Below are 25642 nucleotides of genomic sequence, written 5' to 3' on the forward strand. Positions count from 1 at the left end.
CTTCATTCTAGAGTGTGAATGATTTAACCATCCCAACCATTTACACCACAGTACTCATTTCCAGTTGGCAGAATAAATGTGTGAGAAAGATATATTTGAATATGCAGATATTCTTTTTTTCTACCAAGATTTATTTATTTGAGAGAAAGAGAAAGAGAATGAGCAGGGAGAGGGACAGGGGGAGAGGGAGAAGCAGACTCCCCACTGAGCAGGGAGCCCAACGTGGGACTCAATCCCAGGACCCTGGGATCATGACCTGAGCTGAAAGCAGACTCTTAACTGCTTAACCTACTGAGCCACCCAGGCCCCCTGTGAATATGCAGATATTCTTAAAAGTCTCTTACTGCGGTAGTAACTCTTCATTTTACTTTTGAAAGCATGTGCTATAATGTAAATTAAAAAAAAAAAAAAAAAGAGTTTATCCGGGCTTCTGAGAAGAAGTGGGGCTGATGTTATTGTTACTGCAAATGACGAACATGCGGGACATTACTCCATTTACTAATTTCTACAAGTGTCTCCTACTTGCCAGATACAGAATTTGGGCCAGCAAAAAACTTAAATTTTTAAATTTTTATTAGTTTTTAAAATTTATTTTAGAGAGCGAGCAAGCGAGTGGGAGAAGGGGCAGAGGGAGAGGGAGAACCTCAAGCACACTCCCCACTAAGCGTGGAGCCTGACTCGGGACTCTGTCTCACGACCCTGAGATCAAGACCTGAGCTCAAATCAAGTTGGATGCTCAACCGACTGAGCCACCCAGGTGCCCCATGGGCCAGCACAAGAACTTTTCAACTCTCTGATTTCCCATGTAACCATAGTAACCACTGTAATCCATGCCTTGTTAACCAACCAGAACTTGTAAACCAAAAACCTTTTAAAATAATTCTACAAAATGCAGTAACTTGATGATAAAACATCTAAGCCATAGGCTATATTTTTAAGAAAATATTCTCATTACATTTTATCAAAAAAAATGGGCAGTGAATACCTGAGGCAAACATTTAGAGCAGATTTCTATTGCCCTACATATAAACGGCTGGTAATTAAAATGAGGGCAGTATCAGCGTCTTGACTATTACACAGAACTCGTACCAGATACCGTTCTAAGTGTTTTCACACATATTTACGTGTTTAATCTGCACACCACCCTAAAGTAAGTACCACTTACTATCACCCTCCCTTCACAGATGGCAAAACCAAGGCACAAAAGGGTGAAGTAACTTTGCCTTAAGGTCATGGCTAACAGAATGTTAGGTGAAAGTAAAACGTTTATAAGGACTCCCTTATTTCTTATTCTGGGGAGGGCGGGGTGGGGAGTAACACGTAAACCAACTAATTTCAGACCATAGGTCCTTTGTTTTATACCTTCAAATTTGTAAGACCAGAACTTTCTTTAGTCCTTTTAAGAACCAGTCACATTCACTGCAACCAAACGGGCACACTCGCTGAATCTGTGGGCTCTAAACCAATGAGATTTTACTCCACTCACTTTTCTGCTGGAATTCCAATCACACTGGAAGCACAGAGAATGACCCCTGAGCACCGTGTAGGCTCAGCCCTCACAAGCTGCAAGACTGGTGCTTCTGATCTGTAACCTCTTTTACATTTGAATTCAATTTCACCCCCTCTTCTTCATCTAAGAAACCAGTTCTTCGGAGGAGCTCCCTCCAAGCTCCTCACATGAAGCCGATTTATTCGGCAGTTCCTCAAATCCTAGATAGCGTCAGCACCGTGAGACCCTTGTGCCTCTGGAAGATTCGCCAGAAGGAATTGAGGGTCCGATGCTCGCTGGTTTTTGAAGCCACAATGAGAGACTGCCCCAAATACCTGGTTTTCAGGGGTGCCCGGGTGGCTCAGTTGGTTAAGTGTCTATTGATTTTGGCTCAGGTTGTGATCTCAGGATCGTGAGATCAAGCCCCATCCTGAGCTCCGCACCGGGTGCAGAGCCTGCTTGGGATTCTCTCTCCTTCTACACTCCTCCACCCACCACTCCCTGCTCCTGTGCATGCTCTCTAAAAAAAAAAAAAAAAAATACCTGGCTTTCACGGAGCCACACTTTGGGGAAATGAAGCTCCTGCCCATTTGTCTGGAGTAATGCAGTATTTTGTTAATTTACAAAGGCAATTTATTCATACTACGAGGTACATGGTAGAATGGAGAAACAATCCATAATTTTGGAGACAATCTGATTTGGCTTTGGGTCTAGGCCCAGCCATCCACTAACAGCCATGCAAGTCTTCTCATCACAAAGAAAGAAAACGATGCCACTTTGCTGTGATAATGAACCAAGGCAATGTCTGGTGCCCCACTTCCAAGTGGCAGGTAGTACAGGCTCTGGAATTCAACTTCTTGGGTTCAAATCCGACTCTAGCACCTGGTGGTTAAGGAGCTTCCAGACTTTTGTCCCTTTGAATGGAGGTAACAGCAACTACCTTGGAAGGGTGTCATAAAAATTAAGGGGGAAAACCTACATAAAGCACCTAGCATGTAGTGCGTGCTCAATAAATGTTAGTTACTATTTTTAGGCTTACTAATGATTTCCGAGATATTTCTTCTAATGGCTGATATATAAACCTCTACTGCTGTCAACTTCTCTCTAGAGTAAAGCAGTATTCCTTGTTAAAATGGAAGCACTTCTGGGAGAGCTACCCATTGAAATCACTCAGGTTCAAATAGAACAGCAAATCTTGTCTGACAAGAGGGTCATGGAGGGTGAACTGGGGGCTGTGGGCCATGGTCGGGGGTGGGGTGGGGATCGGGGAACAGAGAGAGCCCAGGGAAATGTGAAGACACAGAGCATGCAAACGGAGTGGGGGTGAGGGGACACCAGCCAGACACAGAACAACCCGAGGAGGCGGTCAGAGCTGCTTCCACAAATGCCTGGGACTCAGGTTATGGAGACCTGCCCTCTGTTGATTTTACTGCTTCGTTCCTGAACAGGACCCTCGGCTAGGATAAAGGAGGATGTGGTGAGAATCAGACCCCACACCGGCTGAGTTACAAATGGGGTCTACAAGCCAGCTCACACTCTTTGCAAGAGTCCTTGAGATCTGCTGCAGACATCTAAAGACCTCTGTGTAAGAACCCACCCCCTGGTCCCGCCAAATTATAACACTGGCTAATGAAGGAGGGGCTCAGTGGCTCTTCACCCAGGAAGCAATCCTTGGTCTTCACCTCTAGACCAATGAAATTAGAGCCTTTGGGGGTAGAACCTAATGGTTCTACTGTGCTGTCAGGGCTGAGAATCACTGGGTTCATTTAGCCAATTGCAGCCTCTTCCAAGTTCATTTAGATGCAAGCCATAGGAATTTGCATCTGAAATAAACTCTATACTGTTACTGCTAATATATCATCTTGGGATTCAAATACAGTAAAAATTCCTGTTCAATGTATTGGCATTATAAATAACCTGTAAGACATAACCAGATATGGGTGCCCGTCGGTTAAGTGTCTGCCTTCAGCTCAGGTCATGATCCTAGGGTCCTGGGACCGAGTTCCGCATCGGGCTCCCTGCTCAGCGGGGAGTCTGCTTCTCCTTCTCACTCTGTGTTCTTCCTCTCTCTCAAATAAATAAAATCTTAAAAAAAAAAAAACAAACGAAACCAGATATATTTCTAAAGATACGTTTCACAGAACTTGGATTTGGGAAGTCCTCTAATAAACATCGATGTCTTTGGTTCTGCATTTGTAATGTGGCAGAAGTCCACAGAGATATGCCACAGTGACCCCCTGAGTTTTGGAAACGGTGGTGCTTATTTTACATGTCCATATAACATCATCTGCACTGGAACAGTGGGGTTTCTTCTGCGAGTGACCATGACAATTAGGACTCACCACCAGCGCTGGGTGAGACCTGAGGCTGCATTTTGAACTTAATTTATTGAAGTCAGCTCTGGTCTGTAAAGAAAAGGGAATGGGATGAGGGTGCCCTGTCACAAGGACAGGGGGTTGAGGAGCTGGCTGATCAGGTGAAGAAAAATGGCACCATCTGAAGCTGATGGAGGAGACATAAAACAGAATTACCAGCCAAGTAGGGGGGAGAGCAATTCAAATAGAGAATTACAATGACAGCGGTTCAGGATATCGTTATTTTTTTTTAATGGTTCTTGCTTAATTGGAACTTCTGCTATATCAACCATAAGATAGTTTTTAAGTTTCTCCTTGAATGTTTTTTTTTTTAAGCACCCAGAATAAATAGATAATAGCTTTCAAAGAATGTGTTGTTTAAGCCTCTAAAACACTCTTCAAACAGGGTAAGGAAAGTGATACCATTTCCACACACACACTGGCTTCTCTTGGGTTCCCTGAACGTGCTTTCTGGGCTCAGGAGTGGGGACTCTCCTCTTGCCTCTCCTGGCACTGCTCCTCCCTAGCTTTACCGCTATCTGCTAACAAAAGCCTTCCCTGGCCACACAAAGGTAGCTAGCTGCCCCTTCATTTTCTACCCCAGCATCCTGCTCACTTCTCTTCGAGCACTCAGCCCTGGGTCACTCCAAGCTCCAAGAGCTTGGGGCTGTTGATTCATCCCTGCTTCTCCAGGGCCTGCTTGGAATCAATGAAATGTTTAATGAGAAATTATACCCATTTTACACTGGATAAAATGGAGGCTCCAAAGGCTTATGTAATGCATCAAGTCCTACAGCTTGTTCAAGGGTTTGAGCCCAGGACTCATGGGCTCCCAAGTTTGTCCTTTGACAACTCAGTGTTGATTCTAATCTCTTGGAAAAAGGAAAATACTCTCTTGCAGTGACAATGGGGACAAAGACGTGGAATTGGGTGGAATCCAGCATAGCCTCAGAACACCATAAAGGCTGATCACAGAAACCTGTTGTTAAACCTATGGCAAGGAAGGGGGCACTCCCCTGTGTGGGTTGCCTTGTACATCTGCAGGAATTTGAAAATTTAAGATCTTAAAAAATCAGTCTTCAGATCCAAAGACAAATTCACGGACACTTGTAATACCTTTACGATCAGGGCTCCCTGTTTCCCCCTTCCGGGAAACCGTTTCAGACTTCTTTACTCTAAGACCTTACGGTGATTCAATGATATGAAAGAGCAGAGACTTCAGGGTTTGAAAACTGGTCCAGCTGTTCACGAATTGCAGAACCCTAGGCATGGGATTTAATCTCCCTGGCCCTTTTTCTTCTATACAAAGCAGGTTTACTCAAAAGTATTCATTGAACACTAACTGTATGTCAGGCAGTGTGCGAGGTACTAGGAGATTAAAGATAAACAGTTTCCACCTCCTCAGAACTTGCAGACTAGTGCAAAGTAAAGACAGTGACACCTGTCTTGTAGGGCTAGCTTGGCACACAGAGTGCTGGGCATGCTCTAAGTGACCCGTGAACAGTAGTCATCTTTCTCTTTTCAACCTGTTATATGAACTGTAATGTGACACTGAGGTTAATAAATTCAGCAAGTAAGGGTTTTTGAAAAACAAAACTTCTATTTTTGACATTAATTTTTCAGCATTATTACAAGTAATACTCCAACTATAATTCTTATATATTCTTTGATAATTTATTATTTTCATTATATACTACAATGCTGAAGGTAAAAAGGACAAGCAAACAATTCTATAGAAATTTATTTATGATAGTTTAGGGGCTTGAATAAACTACCTTTTTTTTTTAAGATTTTATTTATTTATTTGACAAAGAGAGAGAAAGAGCACAAGCAAGGGGAGCAGCAGACAGAGGGAGAGGGAGAAGCAGGCTTCCTGCTGAGCAGGGAGCCTGATGCGGGGCTCGATCCCAGGACCGGTCCTGGGATCATGACCTGAGCCGAAGGCAGACGCTTAACTGACTGAGCCACCCAGGTGCCCTGATATAAACAACTTTATCCTGAAACTTTGAGGCTGGTTGAAATGTTTGCCAGAGCTTTCTTAGAATTGGTATTTTGAAATTAAAGCATTTTATACCTTGCTCAGAACACACCAGATGGCCCATAAATGGAAGCCACTACCCTAATAGCGAATTCAGAGATTCTCACTGAATCTGATCTCCACAGTGATGTATTACTTTGAATAGTAAATAAAAAAAATATAGGTCTTTCAAGAGACACATGTAAAGCAATGAATTTGCAGATGAACTCTTGTAGGGCTGGCTGTCTACCTTGCAGGCATGCAGAGAAATGCATTTCTTCCTAGAACAGTAAGCTGGGGAGGTGCTGGTGAATGCCTGTCACATGGTGACCATTCAACAGTGTTAGCCACCATGATGGTGATGATGGTGGTGGTGAGGACAGTGGTAGTGATGGTGGTGTTGATGGTGACAGTGGTAGTGATGGTGATGGTCGTGGCCACAACGGTGGTGGTGGTGATGATGATGATGATGGTGATGGTGGTGGTGACGGTGATGGTGGTGATGGTGGTGGTGACAGTGGTGACAGTGGTGATGGTGGTGGTGGTGGTGGTGGTGGTGATGGTAGTGGTGGTGACGGTGGTGGTGGTGGTGGTGATGATGATGGTGGTAGCGGTGTGGTGGTTATGATGGTGATGGTAGTGGTGGTGCTGGTGGTGGTGGTGATGGTGGTGATGATGGTGATGGTGGTGGTGGTGATGGTGGTGATAGTGGTGGTGGTGGTGATGAAGGTGGTGATGGTGGTAGTGATGATGGTGAGAATGCCTTTGAAAAGTCAGATGGTGGGACTCTTCACTCTCACAGAGAGAAACACAGGCCTAGAAATAGAGACTGTTCCATTGTCTATCAAGTAGGAGCAATAGAAGCTACATAAAGTGGGTTGCGGTAATGTGCTCAGAACCATGAATGGCCCACTCATGGAGAATGCTCAATAAATGCTAACTATTCCCGTCAGAGTTTCTGATCTTGGATCATGTGACTGGAATTCTTCTGATACAGCTCCCCATTTTTTTTTTAAGGTTTTATTTATTTATTTGAGAGAGAGAGAGAATGAGAGATAGAGAGCACGAGAGGGAAGAGGGTCAGAGGGAGGAGCAGACTCCCTGCCGAGCAGGGACCCCGATGTGAGACTCGATCCCGGGACTCCAGGATCATGACCTGAGCCGAAGGCAGTCGCTTAACCAACTGAGCCACCCAGGCGCCCCATACAGCTCCCCAAGTATTTTAATCACCAACATAAGGGGCAGAGTACGTCCTGCTTGGCAAGCAAACACTGATCATTAAGCACTCACGGAAGCTTTAAGACTGAAATCCAAGCATTCACCAGGTGTGACGTGGGCACACCACCTCTCTCAGTAACAGCATCTACCCGGTGGGTTGTGGCAACAATTATATAAGGTAATACACAGAAAGCACAGTAAGAGCTCACTCAGTGGTAACTAACATTCTTGTGATTGTCAGAACGGTTTCATAAGGTAACTGTGCATGGAACTAAATATGAGCAGGCAAAAGTTATCTCATTTTCCACATATCTGGGATGCCTAGTCCAGCACCTGGAGTGGAAGCTTCATGAAATGTTGCTAAATAAATGAGTAATTGTTAAGACAGCCTCAGAGATAATTACTAACTGATCTAAGTCCGCCTGCAGGATTTCCAGTATCAGATGGGTGGCTTGTCACAACTGGCATGAGAGTTATAAAAATCTCAGTCGGGCCGAGGGAAGCTGAGGACCTCTGAGGAATCACCCCAAGAGTTTTGCAGGGGACAAGGGACAGAGATAATGTAATTGCTCAAGTTCCATAAAGGCCAATAATTGTTAAGATGCATAGAATCTTCCAGCAGGAAGGTCTTGGCCACAGGTGTGTACTGACTACCATCACTGTGTCAACGTCTGTGGGGGGGGGGAACCACAAAGAAAGAAAGATGAACAGAACCTGGTAAATGCCCCTGGAGACCATCTGGTCTAGTAGGATGATGGGGTTCTGCAGGAAGAGAGGCAGAATGGAAGGGGCCTATGGAGTAAGGTCAAACCCAAGTTTGAATTTCCAACTGAGCCACCCAGGCGCCCCCAAGTCTGAATTTCCAACTCTGCCCACTACTAGCCAAGTCATTGTGCTTCTCTGTACTTTAGTTTCTTCATCTGCAAAATGAAGGTCAGATTACCACATGGGTTATAGAAGGGATTAAGTGAAATAAATTTTATGAAGTGCCTGGCAGGAAAAAGTGCTTATTAAGTGGTACTTCTTGCTCAACAGAGGGAAATCTAATCTCAACTGTGAATCATGAAAACCTGCCAATGTAATAAATGCTCATCCTTCGTTTTCACCATCCCGTTAGTAATTAACTGCTTATCATAAGCTTAAAGACATCACTTGGCACAGGATACTGAAATTTACCCAAGCTTCTCTCCAAGTGGGGATTGCTGGGTTTAACTGCATGCCCCTTTGTGGAGACTCTTGGTACACTAAGCTGTTTCCAGTCCCGCCTGATACATTTTCCATTCTAATCTCTGCATCTTTAAGAATAAAAAGTAATTTCTTGCTAGTGTTAAAAGGGCAAAATAGTAATTACTTATTTTATGGTGCATTCCTTGACTACCACCAAGACTGAACCTTTTCTGACAGTATATGAATTCTGCCAATACACGACTTTTAGTTGAAAATGGGTGATTCAAAACATAAAAATTCTAGCTAGACTGTCAATAGCAACTCTGAGTATGCAAGATATATAGGCATATATAACTGACAATAATCTGAAGAGAAAACAGAACGTAAGTGTTATTTTCTGTAACTTCAGTAACTTATTTTTTGTTTCTATTGAATTGCCTTTATTCCTAAAGAAAGGGGAGTCATAATTGAGGCAATTTTATTATCTCACTGTTTTACTTATATACATTTTCGTTTTTTAACATCATGATGGATTTTCTGAGTAATTTAAATAGTAACAAACAAAAAACACAGAACATGTTGTACACACATTACTTCCTAATTATTATTTCATGCAAAGAACATTCTGTCATCTTTACAATCAGAAAACTAGGTTTTTCAGAACCACCGATAGTTTTTCCAAAAAGACAAGATTAGGAGATAAAAGAATTCCTGATTTGGTTTGAGAGAACAGACATGAGACGTTCTGGAGGGGCAAGAGAACAAGACGGACACCACAAGACAAGAGGAGACCAACAACTCCTTCTGTAAAGGGATATCCCACACTTTCTGACCCAAATCCACACAGTACGCATACCTGGGGGAAATTTCAGTGCTGGTTACATCATGTTTTTGCTTTTTAGTCCACGGGGCCCAAGGGCCTAACAGGTGCACCATGGTAAATGAGCAGACACACTCACCGTGGCGTGTGAGATGGTCAGAATCCCGTTCTTGACGGCACACTTCCTCCTCTGCCACACTTTCCGGAGCCTGAAGAGCAAAATCAAACACAACCTGATACAGTAGCTGGTTCACTCTGTGACGTGCAATCATATCGTGCTTTGTATGACAATCATTATAAAACAGTAACAACAAAACAACCCCAAACCAAAAAAACCCACAAAACCCAGAACATTTTATTACCCCAGGTGGAAGGTAGTTCAGACTAGTAGGCATATACAAGGATGCTCATTATAGCACTGTTCTTGACAGTGAAGTGGGAAACAACAGAAATCTAAAAGGAGGAGAGTGAATACATGCATCATAGTTACATTCATACCATGGAGTATTCTGTAGGAGTTTAAAAGAATCAAGTAACGAATCAAGTAACTATGTATGTGCTGACATACCCTTCTAAAGCATACTGCTGATTGAAAAAACCAAGCTGTTTTAAAATAATTCAGGTAAGATCTAGTAATGTTAAAAAATACTCAAAGTATATCACGTATAAAATGGCGCTCTAAATTTTCTATGGGGATATAAATATACGTACAAATATACAGACGAAGATCTGGAAAGAAGCATGGTACACTGACAAAAGTACCCTGCTCTGGGAAGGAGGCCCAGACCTGTGGCAGGGGTGGTGCTAAAGAGTTTTTAACCATATCTGTGACTCTTCTACAAGAAGGCTGTATTAATCTTTTGCTTCTGTAATTAAAATTAAATCTAATGATGTAATATATGGTGATTAACGTAACAATAAAAAAATTTTAAAAAGTTAAATCTAAAGAAATTAAGAAAGTCACTCAAGATGTCTGCCAGGCAAGGAGGGGTGAGGGTACGGCTGCCTCAGGATATACAGAGGGGAGCTCAGGGTCACGGATCAACATGTTTGGTGACCTGCACACCTCTCCTTGGGGAAGGCGGGCACTTCTCGGAAAAAGCCAAAGAGAACTCATTTCAACTTGGAAGTTTTTTGGTGATGCTCCAGGCACAGGTGAGCCTGTGTGCGGTGGATTCGCACTTGTGTGGGCAGGTACAAATGTACTAGTTAAGAGCGTTTTGATGGAGAAACACATGTATAGGGAACAGTGATTCTCTGGCCTAGGAAAAGGCTTCTTGGGGCCCTCAGGAGTCATGGAAACAGACAACATCAGAGGAGGGGGCTCTGGCTTCTCCTGGGCACTTAAAATAATATCGTTGTGTGTTTCCTTTCCCCTCTTAAATGAGTCCTGTAAGAAACCTGCCACAATACGAATTTAAAACCAACTCTGAGCACAGATAATGTTGTCTCCTTGTGTATGTAACTACTAGCAGCACAGTTCACAGTGGGAAATCAGAATCTGATACCATCTGAGCAAAAGTCAATTGAACACGCCGTGCTCAAAATGCTGGTATCTTCAGGAGGTAACACAGAACTACCGACTGATAAAGCACCCTCAAATTACAGCTACATCACTGACTGGGAAATGGCTGACAAGAGAGGACACCTGTCCCATGATCATACCTGCATCTGGCTAATGTAACCAATGCTGTAGGAGTTTTGCAGCCCATCTTAGCCTCATAAAAGCCTGCTGAGACAGGCGAGGCACCCCCTGTACACACTAAAGCCCAAACCAGTGTCACCTTTCTCTAACAACATGTTTCAAAATAGCCACCAATCAACCTAACAAATTAGTCAACCTTCAGGATATTGTCCCGACTCAGTTTATTCATTTTATTTAGTAAAATCGTTAGTCATCAGTTGGGTTTTTTTTTTTTTTGGTCATTAGTTTTTTTCACGTGTGTATTAAGGAAACACAAAACCAAACACAAAACTGTATTCTTTTGTATTAGTAATAAAGCCAAGGAAGTTAACACAAAAGCATTAAGCTTTTGGCGAATAGAAATGGCTCACGTGGTGCCCCCAGGTGACCAAACAAACGGGAGCAAAATCAAGTCAATCCCAAGTACAGCCCTATCTCTGTGAACACTCTGAGAGCTTTTATTCCTGAGATTTCTATGAAACAGCCAGGACGCCTGTACTTCACCCTCTCTGTACTGAGAGCTCTAAGGATGCTTGCCTGAAAAGCTCCTGAATGGACATAGCAAGGACTTTTACCACCTGTTCAGACAGTGCCAGAGAGAACACCACTTACACCATGCTTGGACCTCAGAATTCCAGAAAAGGAACTATCAGAAGGCGGCCTGGTGTAACTAGACAAGTACCAGCTCTGATGGCCAATTCCTCGGGCTTCAATCCCGACACCAGCGCCCACTAGCCACGGGACTTTGTTCATGGTACTGACCTCTTGGAAGCTTGCTTGCCTAATCTGCGTCACGAAGAGAATGATGCCCATCCTCTAGGACTATTTTGAGAACATATATGTAAAACAATTACTCCTTTGCCTCTCGATGAATGCCTTTGGGTCATAAAGCTTTTAAATTACTTACAAAAAATCTGAAGTGTTTTCCAAATTGTGGACATAAATTATTAATCCTGTAGTTTTAATGCTTGTCCTTTAAGTGACAAAGAGTATTCCAGAACTAGGGTCAGAAACTACTAAAGCAACTGATCCTTAGGAGAAAATCATATGACACATCAGTAGTCATGATTAGCAAGTGAGGTTGTCTTCACGTACAAGCATTTCAGTTCTTTCCTCTTCCACGGACAGCAATGACAGGCCTGCCTGGGTTATCATTAGTCACCCTCTGGAGCCCATGCAATTATGGGAGGCTCGCCCACTGGACTTCCAGCCTCCTTTGCAACAGTGCTTTCCTTATCTCTTCCCAACAGACTGTATGCAAGGTGAGGGTGAGGCCCACCTCTCACGGACCTTTTACCTTCCAGCATCCAGCAGACTGCCTGAAACACTAATAATAAATCAATAAATGTGTGTGGAATGAGTGCATGAATGAAGAACAGACCAGAAGAACGGAGTCAGGTGTGTGAACGTATGCCAGCCGATACCTTGTATCCTCCAAGGGCAACCAACAGCAGCAATGCCCCTTTGGAATATAAAGGGGAGACACCCCGGCTTTAAGTCATAAGACCCAGGTTAGAATTTGGGCTTTCTTACTTACTGGCTGTAGGATCTTAGTCAAATCACTTAATCTTCTCTGGATGAGTTGCCTCATCTACAGAAGGTGATGAGAGGTACCTGGTGGCGTCTGGCAGGCACACAACATGTGCTCACAAGGTGATGCCTTCCCTGAACATTTTAGGGTTTGAACAAAACAGTACCTACCCAAAGACTCAGCTGACTTTTCTACAACAGTTAGGTATTAACCACTTCACTTAGAAACAGTCAATTCTAATGTCAAGAAAATCCTTGTACCTTTAGGCGAGTAGTGTTAAAACTACAGGATTAATAATTTATGTCCACTAGATACCACGCCTTTGGGGCTACAATCTGGTCACTGTGTCTGTTAAGAAGAGCCCAGTTTAAAACTGTGATTGGGGTAACTGGTGTGTCTTTTCTTCTTTTATTTTTTGCAAGACTTAATGGTCAACATTCACGTGACTTTCTACAGAGAGCCAGGTGCTGTGCTCTGTGCTGGGATGCTTTTCTTTCCTTATGCCCATATCTACAAATCCTGGTGGCCCTACCAGCATTATCCTGACTCTGACCCGTTCTTCCCCCTCTGCAGCTGTTTCCTTGATCCCTGTTCACCTCTGACCTGGTCTCCCACTTCTAGTTTTACGTCCTACACAGCCATTCTCAGCCCGGCAGCCAGAGAGCCTTTCAAATGAGTCCTATTACGACATTCCTCTGCTTAAAACCCTCCAATGACTCCCATCTCCACTCAGTGGCTTCCAAAGCCCTCCTGGCTTGGTGTCCTGCCCCCTCTCACCTTGTCTCCTATGGCTCCTCACTCAGTCCTAGCTACGCTTAACTCCTGTATCACAAAGGGAAGCCCGTTCCTGGCCATCTCTGCAGATCTCTGTAGATGATCTCCTCACTTCCTGCAAGTCTTTGCTCAAACATCTCCTCACTAAAGTCTTCCCTGACCACCCTGCATGACTGCAAAGACCACCCCTACAGGCCCCGAGTCCCCTGCCTTGCTCTATCTTCCTCCATAGCACTTGTTACCATCTGATCTCCCACATAGTCCCTTCTTTATTGTCTGTCTCCCGACTCAGAACGTAAGCCCTATGAGGCTAAGGACTTCCTTATCTTTCTTGTTCAATGTTATATACCCCAGTGTCTCTAACAGTGCTTGACCTACACTAGAACTCCCCAAAGACATCCACTGGATGCATGAGTAGAATAAGCAAAACTGATAGTGATCAGAAACTTAGGACTATAATTTATAGAAGTTGCAATTTTAACAAAGAAATAAAAAAAGTCTACGTCTTAAAGTCAAGGAGTGCACATCCACAAGCAATCAGAAAACAAGAAGCTTTCTTTCAAGGAGAAGGACAATTAGTAAGGAAAGTAACTAAGATTCTCCTTATGTACTTATTGTGAAGCAGAATCACTGGTGGAGCAACAGAAAGAGACCGGTGTGGCAGGGCCATGGGAGGACGAGGCTGGACAAGAGGCAGGGCTGAGACCCTGTGTGCACTTCAAGCATGGGAACGACCTGACGTGCTTTATGTTTCTTCAAGGCTACTCTGGGCGCTGTGTGGAGATGCAACGGAGGAGAGGGACAGAGAGAGGTTGCTCAGATATTCTGAGGAGCAGTGGCTCCTTCCAGGGCAGGGTAGCAGAAACGTCAAGAAATGCATCATATCCTGTTGGAAATGAAAAGCTTGTCGTGACAGTGGCTGTGATATAAGAGGAAGGAGAGGAGTCGGGGTTGACTCCCAAGGCTGGGTTTGGGCGGCCAAGTGGGCACCCCAGCAGAGAAAAGGGCGGATGAATCGAAGCAGAGAGGTGGGCGAGCATCAAGTTCGCAAGCCACCTGCTCGCTTCACGTCCCACTCGGCACCTGCCTTCCCAAAACGGCAGGCCACAGGTCCTCAGGGCCATTTAGGGACCACAGGGTGGCGACTGCTTCCTGGAAAGAGAGCAGGTTAAAGCTGCTGAGGGAAACCAGGGGGCTCAAGGTCGGAAGCTAGCGCACTGGGAAACCCGGAGGTGTAGGCCAGGTCGCGAGGCCGCTAGCCCCCCGGAAGTGCTGACCGCAGGGACAGCAGGCCGGCCTCGCGCGTACCCGTCGCTCTTCTTCAGCAGGTAGCCCTTCTTCTCGCTGCCGTACTCCTTATTGCCCTGAAGCTGGTGCATGCTGTACCCTCCTTGCCGGCTCTGGGAGTCCTAGAAAGGAGAAGCCACCAATCAGACCGATGCTGGACATACGTCTCGAGTCCCTGCCTCTATTCTGCCACCGAGCCTCTGTCCACGGGTCTGGGGCGAAGAGAATTACGGAACTCTAGGAGCCCTCAGGTCCTTGCCTGTATTTCGGAGGAACTGGGCAGGGAAACAACCACCAGAGCCACAGGCAAGTCCAAGAACTCCTGTTTCTAGTTTGGGAACCCCAGCTCCGCTCCCAACAACTCACTGGTGACAGAGCGGCGTGGGACTGAACCAGGCTGCACGGGTGGCACAGGGAAGGCAGCAAACTCCAAGTGGCTCACAAACAAAGTGCATGCAATGCACTTTGAGCTCTTCCCTTAGGTCCACCTTTTCTCCCTCCACGTATTTTGCTAAAATACCCACAATAAAAAGTGTACCTTGTGAGCGAGGTACTGGGAACTGTTAGAAATTCTTGGTTTATAACCAACAGGGGCTCCATAAAATAAGCTGTTAAACATGCTTTTAATAAAATTAAAAGCGATGATTCTCTGGCAGTGAGAAGTGTATGATGTGGTAAAAGGGTGACCAGGACCCAAAGAACAAGACAGATGCAAACCAGCTGGAGGCACTCTGCTAATACTTCCCCATCGTTTCTAAAGACTGCATGATCAGATACAGCCATTACACTTTGAAAATGTACGAAATAGACCAACAACAGTGAACTGTAGAATGAGGACATGGGGTTTAGACACAGAAGTAGGACAATACATTCTCACAGAAAAGTGTTGACTTACTCTCCTAGACTTCGATCAGGAAGGGCAAAAGCAACAGAGAAAAAAGGCAGAACATTTGAAAACATAGTTAATTTCATTGATAGTCATCACGCATGATTTAAGCACTTTTTATAACACAGAGAAAACACCACAGTAAGGATAATTAAAGCCAGAACACACGCCACCTTTGGAATCACATAAACTTCGGGGGATGGGACAAATAAAACATCTTTATATTTGTCAAGTTTTATTCAGGTTATTTAAATGAAACCAGAAGAAAACCTGCATGAGGTACACATTTCATCAAGATAAAAATGGGTGACAATCTTCAAAGTGTGTGTTTAGGGAATCAACACCTCAGTGAAACCCAAATTACTGTAGAAAATCTAAAAAGAACCAAAAATTGTAGGATTATTTTTTAGTTTCCCAAGCAAAGAGAACATAACAAAAACATCCAGTTCAGAAGCAACACCTGCAATGTGATGATAAAGAACCAGAAGTGAACTTAGCCACTAGTTATGTACTGATGGCCTATGTATGAGAATCCTTTAAGGTCAGGATGGTCTCCCTGTGGCATTCGGGATCCTTCTGGACCAGACAGTAGCAAATGAATGTTAATAACAGCCGAAGGAAGAGCTCTAGGATGGCACATCTTTGTGAGGTTATTCCACGAATGGGATGAGTTCTGTGTTCAAAACCATGTCCTGAACACCCAAATGGTGGGTACTGGGAAGGCACTGAGGACACAGTGGGGCATGGCCCCTGTCCCTGAGGTGGGTGCTCACACACGGACCACGCATCCTTCTGCTCCCTGGTGAAGGTAACAGAGTGCTGAATGCTTGCTCTACCAGGCAAGGAGGCTCACCCTGAAGAGCTTAGACCAGTCATTTCCTTAATCTGAGTCATCTGTCTGTAACTGGCCAGACTCCCTCCAGCTGAAACTGCTAATGGCACCATTTCAATCACCTGGGGAGGGGCAGGAGTGTACTGGGGTTTAGGCGTCTCTTTAGAAATACTTCTACGTATTTACTTTTAATCAGGGCCCACAGCCTTGCACTCAGAGTAACTTGAATCCCAAGTCCTCCCTCATGGATGCTTTCAGGCTTTCTGGACAGAGCTATGACTGCAGGACCGTACTATGGATCAGATGGGCAAGGAAGGCAGCCCTCCACCACCCACGCTGCCATGACAGCCCCCAACAAGAGCAGTGACACACATGGTTTTCTTGAAGGAGGCAGCAATGTGTCCACAACACTAATACAGAACAATCAGGATGGAAAATAAGGTCGGGTGGTGGAGAGCTGAGGCATGGGACGAAACAAGGGGCCGGGATAAATGAAATCCATGGAGCTTTCTGCGTCCTCCCGATGACATCACATGAAAACCACTCTACTCTGGATCTGGAGTCAGGGATCGCTACCATTTCTATACCTCCCCAGAACATTAAAAACAAAATCTGAAATCTCCCTGGATAAAAATTTTATTAAAAGCATAACTGTTCCTTGGAATGCCTTCCATTGAACGAAACTGCTCTTTGTCTGCCCATGTAATTCCTAGGTTGGTCTGAATGCTTTAGAACCATGCAGTTCTAACAGCCTGTTTGCTAATCCTTCAAATAAAACCCAAGTTTTAAAAATAAGAGTACTTTTATCTTTTGTAATGCAAGGATTTTGATGTTAATAACTTATGAAAAATATTACATTCTGTAAATATGCCTCTAAGAAATTCCTTACATGTATTTATTACTAGCCCACATAAACTTTAAATTCTGAATAACAACCTGAGTGGACCTTGTTTTCCATCAGGCAAATATGCTTTTAAAGGTGAATAAAGTGGCTGATCTCCAGGCTCTGACCTCAGAAGCCTACTCCATTAAGCTGAGCAGGAAGAAAGCAGCACGTTTCAGAAATACAGCACTGACAACCCTACATTAACTACTGATGAGTTCTATGGCTTTAAAGTAGTCCTAGAAACAATTATTTCTGCACTTTGAGAAATGATGGCCATTCAGCTTGCTTTGCAGGGAACTCTAGACAAACACAGGGTTTTCTTTTTTGAGAAAATAAATCATGGAGAATTAACACTCCTGATAATGAACAAAACACGATGGAAGGAATGAAACAGGTTCTGAATCCTTTGATAGCATAATAAAAATTAAACATGTATTCAGGAAAGAGAAATGCAAGTGAGAAATTCATTCAGGCAAAAAATATAAAACTGAACTTATACAATGAACTTAAAATAAAACCTTGGAGAAATTCCATAATGTGAGCCAAGAATGTAAACTAAAGAATGAAACTATGGTGTCATTTTTTTAGGATTCCTTACTCTCTATTAGCAGTATGGACAAATTACCTTCTTTCTTCTTAGAAAACTGTATTAACATATAAAATGCATTATTAAGGAGTAAAATCTTAAATCTTTTTAAACGGCACGCAATTACTCATTGATTTACAGGATTATAAAATATTTGTGGTATCCAACCTAAAACTAACCTCTACGACAGAAGCTTCAAATCTCTCATGTAAGGGATACATGGTGTGGGCAAAGGATTTCTTCTTTTTCATCTACTTATTGAGTAGCTTTTGGGTGCCAGACAGTGTGTCAGATACTACAGAGAGAGAGATGAGCAAAACACAGAATCTGTCAAACACTTTGCAAACCACACTATGATGGGAAATTGAGAGAGACTCAAACAAAACGCTGGAATTTGGGGAAAGATTTATGGGTATCATTATTTAAAATATTTTCAACCCTAAATATAGTTATGTAGCAAACAGTTCTCTTGGGACATTAGGCTATTATAAAAGCTTAAGATAATTAATTTCGTAGAACATCTGCCAGAAAGCAAGGAAGAATTCTGACAAGAAAAAACAAGTCCACCAAAAATCTGGGGATCCTACTGACAGCTCAAATTCTTGGAGCTTCCTTTAAAAGTCAAGTTAGAACCTGGTGGAGGTGAAGAGGTTAAATAATTTGCTGGGTGCTTTTAATTTCTCAGGTCACTTATCAGGTTAGTTTACACTCTTCTCGAATAGTAGTGCTGTGGTAAGAACTCTATGGTGGACAGTCTCCTTTCTTATTTGAGTCATTAGAAATCATTACCTACTAACCTTATTTTGCAATGAGAGATGATAAACAGCATGAGAATTGCATAAGCGTGAAAGTGCTGTGAAAGATCAATTTTACTTGTAAAATACTCTGGACATGGTGCTAATGAACATGCATCATTTATTAATTTGGGGTGGCTTTAAATCAAATCATGTGCATTTTATTGTGTATGTACTCCTTTGGCTTATATGCAACTTTGTTCTTTAGCTACTAGGAGCAGATTACATTTAGTCTTTTTAGTTTAGTCCCCTTTTGCAAAACAAAAAGGGACTGCAACAGTCTCCCCCCTCCTCCCAGAAAGCTTCCATATACCGGAAGGAGGTATTACTGTATGACAAAGCAAAGGTAGGAAGTGGTTAAGTACATTTCGGTTAAGTACAAAACCTCGCAATTTTCTGCCTAAACAGCAATCTACTGCTTACCCTCCATTTGAGTCTTTCTATTGCTCTTACACAGAGGAATCATTCAAGGGGACCACCTCTCCTAGGATTTGTATGCCAGTAATAAGCACCTTCAAAAGAGGCCTCCAAACACAGGTGCCTACTTCCAGTCCGCAGGTGCCCAAGGTGAAAGGGCTGTAGACTTCTTCCACTCGATGAAAACCCAGAGGGCTATCTTCACTCAGTAAAGAGAACCTTCCGGGTTGCTTTTAAGGGTGAGGGTTGCTGGTGCAGGGCTTCCACGTTTGAGGAGGGTTGCCTTGTTTTTGTTTTGGACTCATGAACCCCTTCAGAAATTGTAGGAATGTACAGTTTGCCACTGTGAGGTGGTATCATGAGGAAATGACAATATAAAAAAATGCCCTATTTTATGTGGTTATTATTAAATACTGCATTGAGATACTGCACTGAAATTCAATGCATGATAACTTCCTAATATAAACAGGCAAATTTTAACCCTCCCCTACTAACAAACAGAGCTCACTGTTTAGTCTACCCTTGGCATGAAGTCCATACCCCGTTGTGTGTGTTCAAGGTCATCTATCACTAGGCCTGAGTTTCCACCTCAGAAACCCCATCTCTCAATCTTCTGCCCTTTGTGCCCCCAAACTGTGGGGGGCAACTGCTATTTCAGACAGCTTCCATCTCAGAGTCCTCACAGCGTCCCCCCCTCTGCAGGCATGCCCCTTCCCAGCAGATCTCTTATGGCACCAATACCGCTCAGGGTATGACTGCTGGTTTGTACGGCTGGCCTGCTCTCTACTAGATGATTCTAGAGGATTCTTTATCAAGCCCCCTCTGGCTGCCCAGAAAGACAGACATGACCTAAAGAGGACATGGGTGTGCACTCTACCCTGAGAGGACACAGCACTTTGGAAGTGCAGGTCTTCAAAGCCGGAATGGCAAACCTAGGGTCCTGGAATTGTAGCTCCGGTGTTAAGAACATCTTTGGTACAAGGACGGCAAGGGAAGTAAAGGACAGTTGCTACATGGGGCGATGCAATAGGTATACACTTGTATCTTCTATCTTGTTTGTCCCCACAACCACGGTGGCAGGAAGCTGGTGGCACGCCTATTTTGCAGATCAGGAAACACAAAAACCATCCCAGGCCGCCTCACTTTTACTGGTAGCCCTGCTGGAAACATAGAGATCACCTACTTCTTTCTGATCAAGTTGAAGAGAGGATTTTATTAAGTCTCGGAGCGCCGTTAGCTGTTTCTTTTCTTCATCCTGGGTCTGTTTTATCTGTGATGGAAAAACAGGACTTTCATCATATATCTTTTATACATGAGCAGAGTTTAATTCACCCAAATATACCAGTCATCAAACAATTCAATTATATAGTTGATTTATTAAAGTCTTTTACACGGTCTCATTTTCTTATATGAAAGGCAGAATTTTCTCATCTTATGAAAGTACCAGTGAGTTTTGAAATTAGTGTCTTAATGCAACAGGCCTTATTAAATAATACATCTAGGCAAGACAATTAGCTCTGAAGTACCATTTTAAACAGTTTAGAAATAACACCGGGTCACTTGCTTCTGGTTTTTCAAAGGGCGGTAGCAGGAATCCCATAATGTGGTTAAATGGGCCAGAAGAAAATGTGAAAAAAGACCAGAACCCAATGGGCTAAGGTATATATGAATGTTTACAGAGTGGCACCCGAGGGTTTGGCACTGGTGCTGCTTTTTTTAATCAGCTGGAACTTATTACAACCTGAATCATGTTAACTATTAAAAGACAACGGCAGTGGGGGGGCGGTGGTCACCTGGGTGGCTCAGTCAGATTAAGTGTCTGCCTTCAGCTCAGGTCATGATCCCAGGGTCCTGGGATCGAGCCCTGTGTCAGGCTCCCTGTTCAGCGGGAGCCTCCTTCTCCCTCTGCCTCTGCCCCCCCCCCACCCCTGCCCCCACTAGCGCACTCTTTCTCTTTCTCAAATAAAATCTTAAAAAAAAAGACAATTGGAAAAAATATACAGCTCTGTGTTTTTTAAAGTTATATAAGCAAAATCTAGATATCTGACAAAACCAAAAAAAAAAAAAATCATAAACCTGCCTACCCTGAGACAATCAAGTTTTGTCCTTCGGGGTCAAACATTCTTTCTACAAGTGTCGACTGCAGGGCATTCACAGGTGATGCTACTGGACCCCGAATGGACAGCCATCTAGAACTGATGGTTACACACCTTCATTCCTCCTATGTCCCAAAAATGTACTTCTTCAAAGCCGGAATGGCAAACCTAGGGTCCTGGAATTGTAGCTCCGGTGTTAAGAACATCTTTGGTACAAGGACGGTACAAGGATCTTTGACCATCAAGGCCTTCTGAGTTAAACTGAATGCTTCCCTGCACTAGGTTTATACTGACAGATCACATACCCCTGCTCTTCTTTAAAGCTCTTCTAATCCAGATTTCAAATTTACTGATATTTATCTATAAAAGCAACTTAAAATGCATGCATTTTATAAAATACTTACATTATATAAATCAGCAGCCAGTTTTTCGATGTACTGTTTCAATTTATCAGCCGTTTTCAAGCCATCTTGAAAAAAACTATGATGGAGAACATCAGAGATTCACCAGAAGCATAAAAAAGAAATGAACCGTAGTCACCTATAAAATCTGAAAATACTAATATATTTACTCTCTACCCACATAGCTACACAAAACACTTACAAACGAATTTCAGTATTTTATAAAGATGCACCAACAGATTACGGGCACCATCTGACACGTGCTAGCAGCTCTCACGTAGACAGTGCAAATTACAGCTGCGGTCCCAACACAGCGATTTCATGTGCATACCCGTCTATTCATAGAAACAGTCCTCCTGGTTGTGCCGTATTTGAATTTGAAAGAGAGAGACACACACCATAACTGGTGGAATATCATGAGGATGAATTAGACGCTCTAAGGAGAGAGGAGACTTTTCTAGAAACAAAGGCTGCAGGAAAGCCATCTTTCAGTTCCCCAAAGGCCCCTGGGGAGCATGCTTGAAACACAGGAAGTCGGATCGATGGTATCCTGCCGTGTGCACAGCCAGATCGCGCCATTTCACCCTAAGAATCAGTACTGACAAGAGCCGAGCATGTAGAACAAGCTAAGCATGCTTGCATTTTATGTGTTATTTCATTCACCTCCAACAACAACCCGAATGAGTTCCCAAGCACTTCAATCTCCCTTTCAGAGGATAAACTGAAGCACAGGGTGAGTACATCACTTGCTCACATGACTAGTAAGTGGCAAAACTGGGATTTGGGGCCAGGCTCTGATTTGGACACCCCTGCTTGTGATGACCAAGCAAAGAGATTTTCTGTCTGACCCCTCCACCCAGGAGTCCCACTTGTTTCAGTGTTTGTAATGTTCTCTATCCTCTTGGAGGCTTCTCTAACCCTGCCCCACATCTACTGCTGTTTCCCCACGAAAGAATGAGGTCCTTGAGGATGAGGACTGTCTCATCTCAGGATCGCAGTGGGTCCAGCACCAGGCAGATGTCAGTGAATGACAAGGATGCAGCAATATCAAGAAGTTTTAGGGCACATCTTAGGATTCACATCTACACATATAATTAGCTTCACATGGACAATCGATGTGGACAACACACCCTTATCAGAACTGGCCCTCCAAGAGTGAATACTGAAATCCCCCACGTTTGAGAATGTTTTAAGGCTGACAACTTCAGCTGAGAACCCTTACTAAAATCAGAAAGTCTTTCACCAGAGGAACGGGAGAAAGGAGGGCTTTCTGGGTAACCACTTAACTTGAGAGCTCCATTTAAACTCTTCTAACATTCAGCTGTTCACCACTGCCCATTGGGATGAAGGTTCAACTTCTCAGTACGGAACTGAACACAACTTACGCTCTGGACCCCGAACAGCTTTCTGGTCTTACCTCCTACCATCTTCTTTGAAACAATGTGGGCTCTCGCCACACTACTTTTTTATCCCCCCAGTTCTCACTGGCCTTTGCTCTGCTGTTCCCTCTTGCCGAAATGCCCTTCCCCACTATGCTTCTACTGTAGCTCCGTTCGTTGCTGCCTCCCACGGCAGTTTGCCCTGGCCTGCCAATCCAGGGGACGGCATTTTCTAGCACAGGCTTGTGCCCAGGCCTAACGCCAGCCCTCGAGCAGCGGGTCGTGCTCTGTCCAGAGTAGGCCATTCATGAACATTAACCTCAACCAGCCTCATCCACATGCGGGAAAGTGTCTGTGGAGGAGGCAGAAATATGGCTACAAAGTCAATCACAGCAAAACCACTTCTAATCTCGGGTACTAAAATAATTTCTGGAGAAAGGGTCTGAAGGTAGAACACATCAGTGTAAGGTGGATGCTATCAGGACTCCTTACAACAGAAGAAAGGGCTTTAGGGTCAGAGGCTTCTGGCTTAGAATCCGTGCTGGAGGATTCACTAGCAGTGGTTCTCCGGTGAGTCACTTCTCCTCGAGTTAACTGTATTCTGCGGGGCAGGTAACACAGATAACACGGATGAACTCGCTCTGCAAGGTGCTGAGTCGTTAGGACATGCTCAGCACGTGTTAGCCCCCTTCCCTGGACTGCTGGGTTTATCACGTAAGGAGTCTTGTCCTTCCCCGAGGGATAGAGATTCGCCGCACATAGGTTTGTGTGTCAGTTTCACTTTCAACATGAAGGAAAGTTAATCTTTTTTTTTTTTTAAAGGTGAGCTTAAATGACAATGCTTTAGATTTGTGTTTTCCAAGGGGGTAGCCACTAGCAGCTAATTTAATTAAAATTAAATTAACGTAAAATTCAGTTCCTAAAGTCTCACTAGCCACAGCAGCTCCATGTGGTCAGTGGGTGCCGTGTTAGACTGTACAGAATATCACCGTTTCCCTCATGGCAGGAAGTTCTCCTGGGCAAACTGAGTAAGCGAACTCAGAGTTGAATAGCACACAGGAATGGTATAAAACACACACATCTTAAGGACAATGAAGGCACTGATAAAAATGACAAGTTATTTATCAGCAGGTGAAAGCAAGCTGGAAGGGGGACAAATTCCTACCGATTCAAAAGCTGAAGAAAGACCCCAACAAGTCTGTTTTCCTACGTTTGAGTTCTCTAGAACATTACAAACACAGACTAAGAAAAATTAATAGAATGAGATATCATTTTAATCTACAATATAACTCAATTTTTACAAGTAAATCATATACATAAATCCAGTAATCTTCTGAGTGCGATTATGGGTTTTCTTTTTTGTTAACTTCATTTTCTAAAACATATCATATATTCAGACATCAGACAAAACAAAATTATAGAAAAAAACCAACATTTCGTCTAGAAGGAGAAGGTTGAGCTGAGCCCCTCTCAGAAAGTTATGCTAGGGCTCACTTCTGGGTTTTGGTGAGAAACAGGAATAGGAGGCAGAGGGGACCGGATGCAGGGAGAACAAAACCGTCTTGACATTAGTAACAGTCATCAGTTAAGCAAAGGCCGACGTGCTGTCGACTGCACAGTCAGTCTGGTGACCCCTCCCGTCTGTGCCCACTGTCCCCTCCTTGAGCAGTTCAGTCTCAGCCACGAGCTGGGTGGGACTCAGAGTCACGGTCACATATCACCTGCCACAACCTTTCACTGAGGGCAGCAGGCTTGCCTCTCTGTTCCCTGTCTCCTCCCTCCAGTGCACTGCCTCTGGTTCACTAGAAATGCATGAACTTCGGAGTCAAAAGCATATTACGTTTTGGCTCTCAATCTCACCGTACGTACAACCCTGGGCAGGCTACTGACCCTGTCTGAAAATGAGCATGATCATCCCCAAAGGTGGATGTTTTCTGGCTTCCAGGAGAGGCAGATGAACTACTACAGATAAAGTGTTCTGTAACTGGAAAGGGAAGCACAAATGTCAGTTCTGATTACCTGCCACTCAACCTGAACGTGGGAGCCTTCCCCGCGGAAGGCAACATTACCTCTCTGACACCCACTTGCCGCTTTCTCTGTACATTACTGAAATATAATGAGATCTTTGGAAAATAGATGATGATTAACAGTAATAATAATAATGACAACTGGCACGTAACTATTCTGTGCCAGTCACTCGCTCTTATGCACAATTAAATATTTTCTTAAGTCTCCATTAGAAGCCAACAAAATAATTATTATTAACCTGTACCAGACAAGGTAACTGAGGCCCAGCGAGGTCCAGTCGTTTAACTGGGGTCACCCAGTCATTCAGGGCAGAGCTGGGATTTGAGTGTAAGCATTCCTAGCTCTGGAGCACAGGTAAACACATCAGGCTGAGCTGGGTCCAAATCCTGGCTCTCCTGCTGAGTAAGAGCATAATCTCCGAATCCCTGCGCCTCCGTGTCCTTAGGCAGGAAGCGGAGATGATCCCATGTACCGTGGAAAGTTCTTGTGAGCACTTCGATAATGTTCTTAAAATGCCAGGCACAGAGAAGCAGTTCAATACATGATGGCCACAGGCCAGCAAAATGAGCCTCATTATTCCTCTCACCTTAGAGACACAGCTGCATTGACTTTGCTTTTTAAATAAGCAGCTTGAAAGAAATACGACCATATTTTAATGACCCAGAGTGCCAGAAAAATTTAAGTTGCCAACTGATAGGCAGAAGGACCCCCATGTTTATCCTGACAGGCTGTGACACATCCACAGCTGCAGAGTGTAGGCTCATGAGTGTGAACACAGTCACCCGTCCATCAGGGAGAACACATACACCCTCCTCAGAGGGAGGCACAGTCTTCTCTAACCTGAGAAAGTTGCTATGTACTTCCCCTCTTATTCCATCCAAACAATGATGGGAAAGGGTACTATGTTCTCTCTGCTTTTAATTTAATTTCAAAGAAAGACAGCAGGATCTCCCTGCTACCCCAACCACGTATTCTGCTCGGCTTAGAAAGAGGGGC

The 25642-nt window shown here is 43.8% G+C and overlaps 1 protein-coding gene across 5 annotated transcripts in view; it reads right to left on the minus strand.

Annotated features, from left to right (window-relative positions):
* Window positions 1-25642, minus strand: part of ASAP1 (ArfGAP with SH3 domain, ankyrin repeat and PH domain 1) — a 344365-nt gene that overhangs the window by 61370 nt on the left and 257353 nt on the right. For all 5 annotated transcript variants that reach the window (XM_025871128.2, XM_073893210.1, XM_025871129.2 and 2 more), the window contains exons 10-13: window positions 21243-21318; window positions 19926-20012; window positions 14363-14463; window positions 9205-9274 (exon numbers count right to left, since the gene is read on the minus strand). In XM_025871128.2, coding sequence (XP_025726913.1) covers window positions 9205-9274; window positions 14363-14463; window positions 19926-20012; window positions 21243-21318 — 334 coding nt within the window. The remainder of the gene's footprint in view (window positions 1-9204; window positions 9275-14362; window positions 14464-19925; window positions 20013-21242; window positions 21319-25642) is intronic.

Source organism: Callorhinus ursinus, unplaced genomic scaffold (genome assembly GCF_003265705.2).
Source record: "Callorhinus ursinus isolate GAN/ISIS: 27379988/994484 unplaced genomic scaffold, GSC_fseal_2.0 scaffold5, whole genome shotgun sequence".
NCBI classification, from domain to species: domain Eukaryota; kingdom Metazoa; phylum Chordata; class Mammalia; order Carnivora; family Otariidae; genus Callorhinus; species Callorhinus ursinus.